The 17,833-nt window shown below is 48.5% G+C and overlaps 1 protein-coding gene across 4 annotated transcripts in view; it reads right to left on the bottom strand.

Annotated features, from left to right (window-relative positions):
- LANCL2 (LanC like glutathione S-transferase 2) overlaps positions 1-17,833 on the bottom strand; it is a 99,075-nt gene that overhangs the window by 69,535 nt on the left and 11,707 nt on the right. For 3 of the 4 annotated variants that reach the window (XM_074358549.1, XM_074358552.1, XM_074358550.1), the window contains exon 2: positions 4,483-4,600. In XM_074358549.1, coding sequence (XP_074214650.1) covers positions 4,483-4,600 — 118 coding nt within the window. Of the gene's footprint in view, positions 1-4,482; positions 4,601-4,711; positions 4,792-17,833 lie in introns of all 4 variants that reach the window. The other variant, XM_074358551.1, reaches the window with a different exon arrangement.

The following is a 17,833-nucleotide window of genomic DNA, read 5'->3' as shown; positions in this document are numbered from 1 at the left end:
ATTAATGTTCAATTCTTTCTTAGAATTTCCATCGATCTGGTTACATTGTCCATGAGTTCTTGCATGTTGTCTACTTTTTTCATTAAAATCCTTAGCATATTAATCACAGTGTTTAAAAATTCTTGGTTTGATAATTCCAACATTGCTGGCATATCTCAGTCTGGTTCTGATGTTCGTTTAGTCTCTTCAGACTGGTCTGATTTTGCCTTTCAGTGTGTCTTGTAACTTTTCATGGAAAGGTGGGCACAATGTACTGGGTAAAAGAAACTGCAGCCAACAGTCCCTCAGCAGCGGAGTGGTAAAGGGGAGGGGGGAGTGGCAGCGTTCCACAGCTCTGTGACTGGATCTGTGTCCTGCCGGGCCTCCGTCCCTGCACCACGAACCCCACCAGTGCCTCTCAGGGTCCTCCTCCCCTCAGGCTGGACAGGGTGGCCAGCGGGGGCTGGAGGGGGCTATGCCCGTTCCCCCAGGTAGGTTATAAATCTCCAGTAGGTCGGGATCTGGTAAAAGCTTCTCCTGAAGGCTGGCCTTGTTAAGAACAGGATGCTCTGGCGTATTTCAAAATGGTCCCTGTTCCCCTCCTGCCACCAGAAGCACGAGGGGGTTTTTTTCCAGAAGCCATGGTGAGGATGTGGGAGAGCTCCTGAAGTCAACCCCGCAGCAGCGTGGAAGGCTCCCTGTGACCGGTCCTCCTGGAGTTTTTTTTTTCACTCTCGTGTTTGCCCACACTGAGCCTCCAGGAACTAACCACTGACAGCTGAAGTTCCGTGAAGGTTTCTCCTTCCAGGTCTCCGCTCCACTAAACTGACTTTCTGAATCGCCCTGTCTGCCCTGTGACCCCACTTCTCTGACGGATCTTGGAAGAGCGGCTGGCTTTCCAGTCTGGTCAGCTTTTTACTTTTTGGATCACAGTCCTAAACTCCTTACAAGTCAGACCAGAAGTGGAAGTCTTTCTACAACCTATTTGCTTTCGTTTTTCTGTTTTTTCCCCTTTTTATGGCATTGCTGTGTTTTCGGAGGTGTCACCTTTCTTCATCTCCTTGCAATTTGGTCCTCATTTCTAAAGTGACGTTGTCTTTTCCTCGAACGTGTTAGTTCTGTCAGTCCTTATTTCACACCATCTTACCGTCCTGTCTTCTCTTCGAGTTCGTTTACTTCCGTGTTGTGAACATACAACGTAATTAAATTATAAAATCAATGTTCAAGGTGCTGCAACTTTTCTCCACCTTGTAGTGGTGTGTTTTCTCCTACTGACAACGTTGATTTTCTTTTCTCTTTTTCCTAATACTATGTAAATAATTGTTGATTTTTTCCCTTTAATTTGGAATAGGTGGATTTTTCTGGATCAAACTATTAAGAAAATTCTCTAGAAGAGGAAAGTGGTTAGGAAAGCTTTCATCTCAAAGGCATCCTCTTCTAAGTGACGAACAGTGAATAAACGGTGACTTGGCGGCCAGAGGTCCTCTGACTCTCAGGTCCCCTCCTGTTTCAGCAGGGCTCCCATCACCGCCGTCCCCTCCCAGCCTGCACCTTCAGCCAGTGCCACCAGGGGTGCAGCTTCTGCTCTGTACATTAATCCCCTCTTTCTCAGAACTGCGCTTTTCTAGAAAGTCTAAAATAAAACCTCTGTCCCTCGTGTGCCCCCCATTCCTTTTATCTCTGCTTCTCCCAGCAGTTCTTGCCCACCACACACTCAGATACGCCCTCAGAAGCTCCCCGGCAGGGTGTGTCTCACTGCTTCTGGGGATAACTGCTCGCTGATTTGTAAAGTGGGGACAGGCAGTAGATACACAGACAGGAGAGGACAGATTCTGCACCCTGGGTCGTTGGTCCCCCTCCCCTGCTCCAGCGTGGCGGCTTTCCACAATCACTCTGGAGGAACCTGTTTGTCCCATTACTTGTGTATGTTCTCTATCTCACAATTTTGCTAAAGGGACACGCTTGCAGTGCTTCATGTATTCTTCTATTGCACAGTTTTAGGAGAAAAAAATAGGGAGGGAGGAGTCTAGGCAGATCCCATACTGCTACACGAAACCCAAGGCCCTAAATGTCATTTGAAATCATTCACACCGAATACCTCCATCATGGCTCGATCAGTGACTCCAAACGATGCCAACACACGGGGATTTTTAAGATTTTTGGAATCCACCCCCACAGAGTTCCTGATGTAACCGTCCTGGGGTGGCGGCTGATACACAGTCTTTTTATTATAAAGCTCTGTGGATAATTCTGAAGCACAGCCAATTTGGGACCTAACAATCATGGGGTTAAAACCCCTTTTTCAACAAGAAATTTTTTCTTTAATTGAAGTATAGTCAGCTTACAATGTTGTGTCAGTTTCTGGTGTGCAGCACAGTGCTTCAGTCACACATGAATACACACACACACATATGTACACACACACACATACATTCGTTTTCAGATTCTTTTCCACCATAAGATAAACATTCCTAAAAAATGTTTCAAATAAAAGACTTTCTAGGGGAAACCTGTGCTATAAATAACTGCCGTTTTTTCTTTCCAAATACCCTTATCCTTTGTACTTTACTTCAAGTTAGCCAGAATTATCTAATTTTACATTTAGGATAAATTTCTTTGACCTGTAAGTGAACTGGTTCCGTGAAGGCTTGGGTATAAGAGTTTGAAAAGTTTCATTCGAATGTCACTACGTAATACTGTATCCGTAACAGGCAAATAATAACGCATCACAGAAATGAGGATAAATGCAAACACGAATAATAGGAGAGGTCAGGGCCCTCACGTGTGGGCAGGCACCGCAAAGCCAGGGGCCAGCTCACAGCGACTGACATGCACCTTGTGTCCACGCCGCTCACTGATTAAACTACAAACGTTTAGCAAGAGAAGCCTCTGAATTTACATGTGAGCTGTCATTAGCAATAATCTCACTGCAGTCTAACCCCTCAGAACAAGGTCGGCCTCATTTCTTTTATGTTCCTTGAACACCTATTACAACGTTCTAGCTACGTGGTAAAAAAAAGTCAGAAGAATGTAGAGATTAGCTAACGCAAGCTAATTCTGAAATTAAATTTTTCGATGTGAAGTGCGTTACTGGCTGCTTGTTGAATTATTAACAAATAATTAAATATATAGATAAATATATAGATATAAATATAAAGATAAAAATCGTTCTGTATCCAAATGAGTACAAGCAGTAGGTTAAACCGCTCATATATATACAGGACCAGAGAAATCACACAAACACAGCTTGTCACAAAGCTCAAAGACACAAAAGCAAACAAAAAAACTGACCTTATGTGTGAGCTGGCAGATGGCTAGACATGAGCAGAGAAAGGAGGACACAGAACAAATGGCAGGACTTGGGCTGAAAGGAGGGGCGAATACAGGAAACCGTACATCATGTGAGCACCAGGGGTCCCTGGGCAGAGAAAAGCAAGAACCTCTGGGCTGATAAGTGGTCACACATTTTGGAGTGACAAGTGGCCTGGAGGCTGACAAGTGGCCTGGAGGCCGACAAAGAAAGGTGGGAAAAGGCAGGACTTTCCAGTGTCCCGATGTAACCTTTCGCTCATTATGCCCTCATTTCAATAAAATTAGCCTTGCAGATCAGAAGTATCCATCATGCACTGATGCCATGACACTTCCGATTCAGAAGAAATAAGGACAAAAATCCCTCTTCCCCTTGGGAAGGTGGAGCTGGGGTGATAATCAGGGAATATGACCTGAAACCCTTCCCTCCCCAATGAATATTCTGCTCATTCATTTTTACATCCTATGTAAGCAACTTGCCAAAGAAACTCGGGGCAGCTGCTCACCTGAGTCTGCCCGCTCCCCCCTTGCGAGTGTGCCATCCATCCCTTAATAAACCCCCACTTGACTTTCTTAACATCTGCGTCCCGTCTCTGGATTCTTTCTCTGACAGGGCAAGAACCTAGTCACTGGCCACACTTAGAGCAAGTTTGCTCTTATTATACATTTTCAAAAACAGCCACATATTAGGTCAAATAATTAAGGTTACAAAAATATGACATACTAACTTCATATGACATTCAAGCTTCAGACAGAAAAAAAATTCTTTGTAAATAAGATTACAAAGCATCTCATCAATGAAGACAGTTTAAAACCTCTTTTAAAAGGTATAGGGGGTGAGAAGGGATAGACTGGGATTTCAAAATGTAAAACAGATAAACAAGATTATCCTGTAGAGCACAGGGAAATATATACAAGATCTTGTGGTGGCTCACAGCGAAAGGAATGTGACAATGAATATATACATGTTCATATATAACTGAAAAATTGTGCTCTACACTGGGATTTGACACAACATTGTAAAATGATTATAAATCAATAAAAAATGTTTAAAAATAAAATAAAATAAAAAAATAAAATAAAATAAAATGTATAAAACACGGTCATCTTAAAAGGAGAGCATTTCCGATCCACGTCTCACACAGCATAATCCGAAAAGCAGACCTGCCGGTCACTGACAGCGCAGGGCCTTACCCGTCCAGCCGGTGTAAGCAGAGCAGTCATGGGGATCAGCCGTCTTCAGTCCTTCTTCCATCTGCTGCAGAAGATCTTTGATTTTGGTCTGGATCCGCTTTGTGAAATGATGAACGATCTGAGAACCGAAAGCAGACAGACATTTCAATCGCACGGGAGCAGGAGAATGCTGTAGTAAATACTTCGACCAACAGTCTAAGTTGTAACAAACAGACAGAAATTATGTTACCTGGCCCGTTTCAATGTTTCATTGATTGGAGGGAGGCGACCTTGGTTTTACAGGGTAAGTCTTAAAATGAGATTAACACCCTGAATGAACGGTTATTCATCAGTAGAATGACGGAAAATAAGTTGCAGAAACCAAATTAAAAAAAAAAAATGGGAAAAAAAAAGAAAGAAGTGGATTTGAGCACACAGACAGTGTAACTTCTTTAAGTTACAGAACATAAGGAGGATGGTTTAAAAGGTAATGACAAGGGGGAAATATTTGCAAATATAAAATATTATAAATAAAAGAAACCTATCAATCCATCTAAAACTATCAAGTATCCCATTCAAAAAAATCAAAGGACAAACATGCAAAAATGTCCAATCACTTAGCAATTAATGAAATGCAAAAAACCACAAGTACCATGGCCTGCCTATCAGAGAAACAAATTAAAAATTAAAAAATGTGAAGTCCCAAGGCAGCTAGGAGGCAAGGAAACAGGCATTTCTGTTCACTGCCAGGGATGTTTCTCCAGGGAAATTTGGCAACATTCTTAACCACGTAGCTGACGGTGGGTCCAGATCTCTGCCTCTGATGACTTCTGAAAATTCCACCTGCTACGTGGGTACCTGCCGTGTAGTCAGAGCTCCAGCTGTGACTGTGATGTTGTCTCTCCCTTTAATTCTGCCTTTTTTTCCCTTTGCGTTTGCATTCCTGTTATTTGGCATAGGCAAATTCAGGACTGTTAACATTTTCCTGACAGATTTTATCGTAAAGAAATGTCCCCTCTGTGGGACTACAGGGGAAATGTTCTCAGTACTGCATAATTCAGGCTTTCAGGGCAGATTTTATTGAAAATGTGGGATTCTGGACTAAAAGCAACCGAAAGAATTAGGTTACAATTGTATACACAGTGAAAGCTCCAGAGAGGTTTATTTAACCCTGGACGGATGTGTCTACACTGCAAAGGGGGATGAGAGCCTGGACCAGGGATGTATTTCTGAGAATTGAAACCAAATGGGCCTGTCTTTTTCCGAGAGATTTATTTATTCCGAAGACAGATATTTCCAGTGAAACTCTCAAAAAGGGAGAGAGCGAGAGTTGCCCCTTTCCCCTTTATTAAAAGCACAGAAAACGTATTTTTCTTCATCCCTTAACTACAATACAGGGTTTGTGCATGCAGAATATTTGACCTGACTTCCATGGCCCCACAGGTGGGACCTGGGACCCAGGGAACCACTCACTGGTTATTTTCCGTCTGGTAAGTAACAAGACATCTCTGATGCAGAAACCTCCGGTGTACATTCAAGAAAAAATTAACAAGTGCTAAGATTAAAGGCCTCCACTGGGGCGACGTCAGCATCAAGGCGGTGCACCACATCCCCTCCTTCGTCCTCCCGTTTATAACAGAAAGCAGGCATTACCATGGACACAGGTGCCCGCCTCCGTGTGAGCCGCGGAGCCCAGCACCTCACCCCACGGGACCCACATCAAGTCTAGTGCCGGGTGATGAGCAGACAGACTTCAGCACCAGCTGTGAAACCTCCAGGACGCTGAACCAGTGCCAGCCCCTCTCAGCTACAGTCTCGGGGTGCAGGCAGCACAATGACCCAGGCAGTCACCGTCAGATGACAGAGCCTGTGTGGGAGCCCAGATTTCCAGAGAAGAAGGACCAGCACTCCGCTGGAGGGAAGGAAACGGAGTTCGGATGGAGTGCGTTGGTGGAACAGCTTGTCTCCACCAGCAGCACCTGGGGTTACAGGTAGGGCGCCCAGCTAAACAGATGGCCCGGGGTTTGTCCTGCAGGGCACAGGGAAGGTCCGGTTTCTAAATCTGCGCAGGACTCTGCTGAAGAGAATCCTTTCTCTCACTTCTCACTGTGCATCCAGAGCACTGCAGAGGGAGTCCACGGCCGGGAAGGGGGAGCAAATCGGAAGAGCACATGAGACGCCCCGAGGGCATCAAAGGAACGCAGCTCCTGCTGGTGTGTCCTGGGCTCCATCAGGTACGTGAAAACTCCAGGAGACGTGACATCACCCCAGGATCACAATAACCCCCCAATAACCAAACCCGAACACGAAAATCTAATATTTACACAATAAAGAATTCAAAATAGCTGTTTTAAGGAAACTGAATGATCTACAAAAAAAAAAAAAACCACAACAAAACACAAAATGATGATTCAATGAAATTAAAAAAACAGTACACAATCAAAATGAAAAATATAACAAAGAAATATAAAATCATTGAGAAAAAAACAAAAATCCTGGAGCTTAAGAATTTAATGAAGTGGAAAATGCAACAGAGAGCATCAAAAGCAGAGCAGATCAAATAGAAGACAGAATCAGTAAGACGGGGACTTTGAAATAATCCAGTCTCTAGAGAAAAAAAGGAAAAAGAAGGAAAAAGAGTGAAGACGCATACCTGATCTACGAGACGTCTTCAAAAGAGCAAAATCCAATATACTCTTGTTTATCTATTCTACAAAATTATACTGTGTAGCACAGGGAAATATACACAGGATCTTATGCTGGCTCACAGAGAAAAAAATGTGACAATGAATATATGTATGTTCGTGTATAACTGAAAAATTGTGCTCTACACTGGAATTTGACACAACATTGTAAAATGATTATAAATCAATAAAAAATGTAAAAAAAAAAAAAAGAGCAAAATCCAAATCATTAAGAGTTCCAGAAGGAAAAGTAAGGAGGAAAGAGGATGGAACACTTATTTAAAGAAATAACAGTTGAGAACTTTGCAAACCTGGGAAGAGATTTGGACATAGATTTCATGAAGCTAATAAACAGATTATCCCATTATCTCAATCCCAAATGTCCCCTCTAAGACACATTATAATAAAACTGTCAGAAATCAAACACAAAAAGAGAAACCTACAGGCACGAAGAGAAAAGAGGACTGTAACCTACAAAAAAACCCAAAATGGGGTGTCAGTGAGTTTCTCAGCAGAAATCTTACAGCTCGGAAGAGAGTGGGATGATATATTCAAAACGATGAAAGACAAAAAAAAAAGCCAACCAAAAATACTCCATCTGGCAACGTTATCCTTCAGCAAAGAAGGAGAAATAAAGACTTTCCCAAATTAAAAAAAAAAAAAATGCTGATGTAATTCATCACCAACAGAACTGCCTAACAAGAAATGCTGAAAGTTCTTAAAGCTGAAATGAAGGAGGCTAACTAGTAACATGAAACATACACACTGATGAAGATGAAGTCAGAAAACTCTGCAACATGAGGTGTGTTAACACTTAACTCTAGTACAAAGGTTGGGACAAGAGAACGAAGAATAACTGGCTACTGTAATTTGCTAATGAATACACAACACAAAGAGGCAAACTGTGACACAAAAAAACATAAAAGAGGAAAGAGTGAAAGACTATACGTTTTGCAGGAGATTGAAGCTAAGCTGTTATCAGGGTAAAATGGACTGCTGCATCTTTAAGATGTTTTCTGTTAAGTCTCGTGATGACCACAAAGCAAAAAAAACCTGAGTGGACTCACAGAAGATAAAGACGAGGAAATCAGAAGTGCACGAAGGTGGGAAATCACAAATTCATAAAGGAATGCAGAAAGAGTCAAAAAGGAAAGGAATTAACAATTGGAAATAGACACATGCACTCAACAGCAGAGCAGCCAAACATATTAAGCAAATAGTAACAGAGCTAAAGGGGGAAACAGACAATACACAATTAATACGGGACTTCAGTACTATTCTGTCCGCAATGGACAGGTCATCCAGACAGAAAATCAGCAAGGAAACACTGGACTGGAATCATCCGTTAGACCAAGTGGTCCCAAGAGACGTGCATAAGCCGTTCCATCCAACAACAGAATATACAACAGAATTCTGTACACACAGAGCGCTCTGAAGGATGGATCACATGGCAGGGCACAGAACACGTCTCAGCAAATTTAAAAGGCTGAAATCATACCACTTACCTTTCCTGATACTGGTTTGAAAGTGGAAAATCAACAAGAGCAACGTGGAAAACACACATATACGAGGAATTTAAATAACACACTCCTGAACCACCACCGAGGCAAAGAAGTCACAAGGGAAAGCAAACAGCACATTGAATCAGATGAAAACGGAACACATACCAAAATCACAGGGTGCTGCAAAAGCAGTTCCAAGAGGGAAGTTTATAGTGATCAACGCCTAAGGAAAGGAAAAAAGAAAGATCTTCACTAAATAACCTAGCTTTACATGTCAAAGGACTAGAAAAAGAATAAACCAACCCCAAAGTTAGCAGAAGAAAGGAAATAACAAAGACCACAGAAGTACATGAAACAGAAACCAGAGACATAATAGAAAAGATCAAACTTAAGAGCTGTTTTTCAAAACAATTAAAAACACCTGACAAACCTTTATGTAGATTAAGAAAAAGAGGAAACTCAATAAATAAAAACAGAAGTGAAAAAAGAGACATGACAGTGATCCCACAGAAACACAGCTGACCCTTGAACAGCACAGATGTGAAACGCATGGGTCCACTCATACGCAAACATTTTTCAGTAATACATACTACAGTGCTGCATGGTCCATGGTTGGTTGAATTCAGGGATGTGGAGGAACCAAGAATACAGAGGACCAACTACACATTATATGTAGATTAACCCCTGAGTTGTTTTAAGAGTCAACTGTGCAAGGTAGTATGAGACCACTACGAACAATTATATACAAGATGGATAACCTAGAAAAAATAAATTCCTAGAAACATACAACTAACCAAGGCCAAATTAAGAAGAAACAGGAAATATGAGCAGGCCAGTAGTGGAGGAGATTGAATCAGTAATCCAAAACCTCCCGAAAAAGAAAATCCGACAAAATGGGTTTCTGAATGCTTTTCCCCTAAGATCAGAACCAAGACAAGGATGCCCGCTCTGACCACTCTTGTCCAACATGGTGCTAGAAGTCCTGGCTAGAATACAATCAGGCAAAATAAAGAAATTCAAGGTATTTGACTCAGAAAGGAAGCAGTGAAACTCTCTAGACCTACAGACATGTTTTTTTTCTTCTTTTATCAATTTCTGCACCCAGTCCCCAGAGCCAGCTGAGATCTGCCGGGGTCAAAGACATGCCTCTCGAGCTCACGAGGGTCCTCAGCCCACTGTGTTCTCCCAGCCCAGGGAAATGGGGAGTGAGTGGCCATCCGCACCGCCACCCTCCCAGGCAGCAGACACATCTCAGACCACCCTCTCCACCACCCAGCCCACCGCACCTTTGCTCAAACTCAGCGCCCCTAAAACTGAAGACCCACTATCTCGGGGCCTGTGTCACCTTCCAGCCCTCACTCAGCTGCCACCTCTCAGACATATCCTGCCCACCCTTCCCCTTGCCCAGGGCATCCTGCCCTGTCTCGTGGTAAGACCCCCGAGTATGGGAACAGGCCATCTCAGCCATCACCAGAAGCCAGGGGCACAGCACAGGCCCAGCAGGGAAAGGACCCCAGGTGCTGGATGGACAGAAGTCCTGTCCTCGGCCCTCGGCATCCAGTGAATCCCCACCCAGTCTCCACGCAGTGTCTCTGCCACCTGTCCCTGCCTTTTATTCCCTATCAGGCAAATTCAAGGCCATATTAGTTCCTGCCGGCCTCTTATCAATGGCTTTTACCTCACTGGCTTCCCTGCCCGATTCAAATCAACATTCTCATGTGAGGCTTCTCCATGCTTTTAGGATGCGGGGTAAAGAGACTTCCATTTAAGGTCACCAACAATAATCATTTTTCAACCTTATGTTCCACTAAGGCTTCCCATCAACCCTGAGGTCCAGGAGGTGGATCTGCCAGCTCCACCCATTCCTGACACTCCAGTGCAGGGAGCACTCCTTGTGAGCGGCTCAGCCCAGCACGACAGACCTTCTTCACAGTATCTGTGAACCCAAGCCCGAGAGAACCATCTCTTCTCAGAACAGGGTGCACGGAGGGCACAGATCAGATGCCCCACCTTTCTCCCATCACGGCATGTAACAAAAATTGTATTTGCACAATGCACTGCAGTTAAAATGAGGGCTCCTCAGAGCCCGGGGCGCTGGCCTGGGGCTGGGGCCGCCTGGTCACAAGGAGCTCTCTCCATCCCTGCCACCCACCCATCTCGGCCAGCCGGCTCAGAAGCTCTGCCGGGAGAACCACAGCACACAGCCAGCATCTCCGGCTCTGGGCACTCCACTGTGTGGTGGCGAGAAGCCTGGGCCGCATTTCACGCCACGTGGCACCTACTGAGTAGTTTAAGCTCCAAAACGTCAACGGGAGGTAACCAACAGGTGCATACTGTAGAGCGCAAGGAGCTACGTTCAAGATTTTATAGTAACGTACGGGGAAAACGAATATGAAAACGAATCGCATGTACGTGCATGGATGCCTGAAGCATCGCGCTGTGCGCCAGAGATTGACACGACATTGCAAACTGCCTGGACTTCAATAAAAAATATGTATTTTTTTAAAAGCATGTGCTCAGATTTTTCTTTTAATGTTAATGGGTTAACTTTTTAAAATAGCTTTTTTAAAAAAAAGCCAACACTGGTCCAACAGACTCAGAAGACTGGTTAAACTGATCAAGGTGGACCTAATTTTTCTGAGCAATTTAAGTCTCCTTGTCCCTTCTGCAGTAAACCAAGGCAACAAAGTGGACGCGCTCCCACCACCTTCAACGTCACCTACAGGCCAGGGCCTGCCTCTTCTCTGCTCCCCCAAAGCAGAGCGCCTTCCCCAGGTGGTGGCCTGTCCGCTTCGGCTGCCTTTTGTGGCAAGGTCCCCTGACCTTACCTCTGCAAAGCAGGAGGAAGCCCTGGGACCTCCCTGAGAGGGTGAGTGGGGGCCTAGTGGCACCAGCCGGAGGAAAGGCCTGCCGTCCACTCCTGAGCCCAGATCCCAGCTCACCAGTGGGCCTCCCAGACCCCCGTCCCCACGCCCAAGCCCCAGGACAGTCTCTTCCAAACACACGCTCGATTCCTCTAAAAGGTGTAAATAATAAATAATAATAATAATAATAACAACAACAACAATAACAATAATAATAACAAATGAATAAATAAATCTATATACCTTCCCCTCCAAACAAAACAAAAGAACTGGCTGGCAGACTGAGCTTGCCCAAAATACACAAGAAAACTAAAAATCTGTTGCCACTACTACAAAATGCCACCATATGGAAACTCAAGTGAACACACTGGCCTGAAACCTGCTCACCTGCAAGGTTACGGCGAGCAGTTGCCTCTTAGGTGAGAATATGCTGTGCCAAAGTTTAACGGCCACCGGCTCAAGGTAACCCGCACTGAGCAACCGGGACGGGAGGAAAGTTACACTGGGATTCTACGCAGACTCAAGGCCACAGGGCTTTTCCACGTCCCTCCTGGGATGACCTGACTGCCCTTTGCAGGTGAGATCTCCTTACAACGAGCCCTGAAGACCTCCGGATTGTTAGGCTGCAGTCTCGTTCCTCGATCTGAGTGGCTCACTGTGCATGGTAACTGAGACATAAGACCCCAGGGGGGTCATCACATAGTTGCCAAGGATTTTGTCTCAGAGGCGAATGGAGGGGGGCAAGAGCTAGGGCACCCCAGATCACTTTCAAACATTTCCCACTTGTCCTCGTGGCCACCCCATGACGTTAAAGGCCCAGTCCCCATCCGTGGATGGGGCAGCTGAAGCCAGGTGGCCAGGCAACCCACCCAAAGCTGAAGAGCTGGAAACTGCGGTCGGTGACAAAGCCAGGCCTGTCCAAGTCCCAAGTGCAGGTGCGGAAGACGGACGGGACTCGGGCCCAGGCCTTCTCATCTGCCACCGCAAGCACCATCCAGCAATCCACTTCCCATCCCTGGCCGGAGTTACTCAGGGACAAAACCAGAGGAACAGGGGACCCTCTTGGTGCTCAAAGGCAGGACCCCGTGAGAGAGCTGCCTGGCAAACATCTTCCCACCTTACAGATGGAGGGCTGGGCTCTCCCTGGAAGTCAGAACATGGGGCTCAGCAAGCCCCGGGTCAGGAAGGAGGGCAGCAGCTCCTCCGCCCTGGTGAGGCCACCGACCCAGCCATCCTGTTTCTCTAGGCAGGTGCCGAGGCTGGTGGCAAAAGCATGCATAGTCTGACAGCAGAAAGGCGAGGGCCTCATCCCAGCTGCAGAAAAATCAGCAAAGTGACCCTGGCAAGTATCACCCTCTACAAGGACCTCACCTTCTCCCACCTGCAACGTGGGGACAGGTGTGGCTCCAAGGGACACCGCGCAGTGACAGTTCCTCCCCCAAGCACGGAGGTGCTCCACATGAGAGAAGCAGAGCGGTCACCCGTGCTTCTGGGCCCTGCCTCCTCCGCGCCAGCCCCGACGGTGCACCCCCGGACTCCAGCTTACTGAGCAGGTGCGCACAACAGGTGCTGCGCTGCCCAGACATTCAGCGTAGACGTCACCATCCCCTTTCTAGAAACAGGACACAGAGGGCAAGGCTCACTAAGGTCACGTCATTAGGAAGTGGCCGTCATTGGGAACCTGCCTGAGGCAAAGCCAGAGCTGGCCCACAGCACGACTCTCGGGACCGGCTGCCTGGGAGCAGGCCCGCGGCCCCGCCCGGCACACAGCAGGAGGCACGGGCTGCGGGCCCCCTCCCCGGCCCCAGGAGGAGCTGGCCGCCACCACAGGGCAGCAGGGGTGTTCTAAGTGCGCTCAAAGGCATGACCTCATTTAGGATGAATTCTGTTTGAAAGGTTCAAACCAAAAGACCTGGCCAACAAGGCGGGTCGGGTGGTGCCAGGTCTAGAGACGGCATTGCAGGAGGAACGGCAGAGAGTCTCCAGCCTCAAACAAGTGAAGACCTTCCCCCCAGTCCCCCGTGCCACCTCCGCCTCCACTCTCCCTGCCCTCGGCTGCACTGCACCCGTCCATCTTTGAGGCCAAGCAGCCTCCAAGCCCCAAGGCGTCTGACCTTCCCCCCAACTCCTGCCTCAGCTTGCTGGGGGCCCCCCTTCGGGTGCAGCCCAGCCCTTGCCAGCACATTCCACCTTGGACGCTGGCCTCTGTTCCCTGGGCAGGTAGCAAGTCTTCCGTCCTTTTGTGTAAGGAATCCACGACTGGCAATCAGAACAGGAAAGCAAGGCCTCTGACACACTCACCTGTGAAACAGGCACCTCTGTGAACACAGAGAGAAAGAGGGTGCAGCACACTGATGCAAGGATGCCTTCCCACATGCCCTGGACGGTTCCCAGAGGACTCCCAGTCACCTCCTAAGGCCACCTGCACGTACTTCATTACAGTAAGTTCCTTCATCTTCTAAAACACTAACCTACATTTTCATCAGACAAATACAGCCTCAAAAGCGAGGCGAGGGGCAAGAAACCCGCGCGCTGACATTCCTCTTGACTAAAATGGCCCGGATCGTGTTTGCTGCAACCCACAAGTACGCAAGATCTGTCCACGGCGGGTACTTTTGTTTCTAGTAACACCACCTCACTATTTCCACCTCGCTGCCACCACCACTTCAGGTGCCCTGTCTTTTTTTTTTTACCTCAACGATCTTAACACGTTACCTTCCTAATTCAAGGCAATGACACAGCTTTGCACATTTAGCACAGGAAACACGTCTCAGTACTTGAAAGAACAGCAATCTGAGGCCAGACTGTCTAACTCACTTCCTAAAACAGTTCAGGTAACTCAGGAGCATCCATTCTCACAGACCACCACACTCAGCAGGCAGCACGGTTCTGTAAGCCGCGAACTGTGGCACTGCGACTCGTCCTGCTGGTTCAGCCACACTCACCAGCCTGCCGTGTTACAAGCGGGTCCCAGCGATGCTCTATTACCCCAGGACAACTGCTCATGAAGCCCTCACCTACTTACGTATTTCGTCATCTTCCTGGTTTTTCTACAACGAGCAGAAATTAACTCAATGATCAGGGGGAAAATAAAGCTAAGGAAAATAGCCTCGTCCATTCCATTTGACGGCACAGAAACAGCCCAAGCGCAAACAGTAGCTCTCCAGTCAATCGTCCACACTCTCAGAGATCAGCGCACCAACAGTCCTTAGATGGATTCAGCGCTAAGGCTGTGACATTTTTGTCTCGTGGAAACTGACATATTGAAGACCTTGCGGGTCATTCTTGATTCTTCTCCCAAGAGAACAAAACACCAGAAAAAAAAGCCCACACGTCAGAATGGCTTCGCTCCCTCCCCACTCACATCTACGTGCATATTTCGGTCCTCTGCTATCCAGGGTCCTAGCTAGGAGCCCCAGCACACCCTCACCGCACCAGCCCCTGCTTTATCCTCCTCAGTGGGGTCCCACTGCTCTCAAGGTAAATTCCAGACCCCCTCAGCCCTGGGGACTGACCACCTGTTTGACTCTCTGCTTCAGACACACCGATCTTCCTTCAGTCCCAAGCACTCTCTCTGCCGGAAAAGCTCTCCCTTTTCTCTTTTACCTATCTAGCCCCTACATGCTCTCCGATCCCAGCTGAAGGCCCCCAAGTCTCGCTCGCCAGGTCACAGTGTCCCTCTGTCCTCGGCCCTTGTAAGTTTCCCCAAGCTTATGACATTGGTTATGACCTCTCTCCCACTAACCTCACCGCAAACTCTGCTGAGCACCAGGGGCACAGTCCGCACGCTGTTTGTTGAATAAATCAGTCCAGAAGTCACAAAATAAATGATGCAAAGCAAGTGAGAATTACTGGAGAGTTGAGAATTGGAGTCTTTAAAACGTGTTTTATTACTGAAATAAACAATGGTCATCAGCTTAAAAAAAATCAGAAAACAGAGATACCAAAAAGTTTAACCAAAACACAAAAACAAATAAACAAACAAACAAAAACCCTACTGCTGACCCTAATCCAAAGATTTTGCTGTTGACATGCTGCTGCAAATCCTTCCAAGATTTTTTTCTACCAAGAGCAGCATTACTTCTTTCCTTGCTATCAAAATGCAAGATTGCAGGGTCTGCCAAGTGATGCTGCATTAATAGAGATGGGTTGACATTTTAAAAAACGATGTTATCTGAATGGAAGTAACAATGCACCCAAATCATTGGTACAGGAGCCATCCCATTCTCTACACCACATCCCAGATGAGAGGCAATCCTCCGTAAAAACCGGCTTCAGAATTTCAGGGGAGAAACAGAGGATGAAAGGTGAAGGGTGGAGGGAGTATGTAAGAAGAGGGTTGAGCAAATCACTGTCAAAACCCCAATCTAAACTGCTTCCTAGCAAAGGGCCAATTTTTTGAGTTGTAGGCTATGGAAGCAAAGCAAAGGAGTGACTTCGTGGCTTGGTTCTTAAAACCCAGCTGTTACAACTCTGCTCTCTGAGGACACAGCAGGGTGAAATGGTGTCACCAGGTCACCCTCCCAACTCCAAGAAGAGATGCAGTGGAGCCTGGGCAAGTAAATGTCCCTGCGTTTCAGGAGCCCTCGGGAAATACTCATACACTGGGCTTGCTAACAGGAGCAACCCTGGGCTCTGCTGCCCCGCAGGGAAGCCCAGCTCTGCCTCTCCACCACTCCGCAGTCTGGGGCAAGCAGCCTGGCCTCCAGAAGCCTCAGTTTCCTCGTCTATGAAGTGGGACTATGCTCGCCCCCCGCCCCCGGGCGCTGGATTGCTAGGGGCACTGGAATATGTCTATGCACTGAGCCTGACACACAGGAGGCACTCGAATCCAGGCCAGCATGATCTAGCTCTCCTCCACTGCTTGCTGTCAGATCTAACGAGCCACTGGTCTTGATGGACTGATCTGGTGTCAGTGAACATTATTTCACATAATCTAACTGAAAAGAAGACTTGCGACCACTACCAGAAGAAAGAGAACGTCTACAGGACGACAGGTCCAAGCCTGAAGCGACTGCGTGCAAGGCTGGCTGCCCCTCCGTGTCTCTGCGCTGCCACCGCCAAGAAGGTGTCACTGTGTGAAGTGGACACGCAGAACCAGAGACTTAACCAGTACTGTTTCCAAGAAAACGGAGAGGAGTAAAAGGGTGAGGAAGAGAGAAATTTAAAGGCTCCGGTGACTCACTGGGACTTTGATCCAAAGACTCCAGAGCTCTCACGACAAGGATGAGCCACACACCTAAAGGCGGACGGTCAGAAACACAAAACTGAGCGGTCCTTGCTAAACCCCCAGGGCAGGGCAGAAACGCGCACCCCAGTGTCACCCACTTCCTGAAGGAGGGTCCCCATCACTTCTGGGTCCCAGCGTCTGCGCAAACACCACGTGGCAGTCCCGCCCTGAGCACGGGCCCTGCCCCTAAGCCTTTCCTTGTCGAGGTGATCCATGCTGGTTCTCGGCTGTCATCCCCTTCAAGGGTCGGCTGCTGCCGTCTGGTCACGGATGCCGCCCCTTCCAGGTGGGACGAAGGAAACCCATCCGGCCACCGCCTGGATGGGGAGGCGGATGCCAAGTGCGCGGCCCCGTGAGAGGCTGGGACCCACACAGGGGGAAGGGTCCCCGGGCTCCCGGGGGCCGGGCAGGCCCCGCGGGCGCACGGGGACACTCACTCCCACACGGGGTCCGCAGGCGCCGTCGCCGCGCGACCCCCACCCTGCCCCCAGGACGCCCCGCCCGCGCGCCCACGTGCCGCGCCCCCCCAGCCCGTCCTGGCCCCGCCCCCGGGCCCCGAAGGACGCGCAGGAGAAAGAGGGGCGACGCCGCAGCTTTCCGGGACCCCCGCCCCGCGCGGCCCCCACCTGCCCGGGCGGCCTCGGAGCGCCGGACTCCCCGCGGGAGCGCGAGGAAGGCGCCCCCTGAGGACGAGGAGGGGGGCTCGCCCGCTCTCACGTTTCCATGTCCACGCGGGGGTCTCTCACAGCTCCCCCCACCCCCCACCCCGGATCCCCGACCCCGCGCGCCCCCCGCCAAGTCTGGTCCGGAACGCACCGGGGCGCGCGGGCCGGCCGGGCCCTGGAGCAGCGCGCGCGCGGGGTCAGGGGCCGGGGGGCCGGGGGTGCTCGCTCCCCTGTGGGGCCCTCCGCCCGCCGCCCGCGCCACCGGCCAGATCACGCGGCCCTCGGCCGCACACGTGGAGCCCCCGCCGGCGTCACCGCCCGGGACACACGCCCCAGGTCAGCGCGCCGCGCCCAGGCACGGGCTTCCACACAGAAGACCCCGAGGACTCAGACACGAAACCGACACCGCTACCCAACACATTCAGGA

Source organism: Camelus bactrianus, chromosome 36 (genome assembly GCF_048773025.1).
Source record: "Camelus bactrianus isolate YW-2024 breed Bactrian camel chromosome 36, ASM4877302v1, whole genome shotgun sequence".
NCBI lineage: Eukaryota > Metazoa > Chordata > Mammalia > Artiodactyla > Camelidae > Camelus > Camelus bactrianus.
The sequence above is the reverse complement of the archived record's forward strand: the minus strand, read 5'-3'. Positions and strand labels throughout refer to the sequence as shown.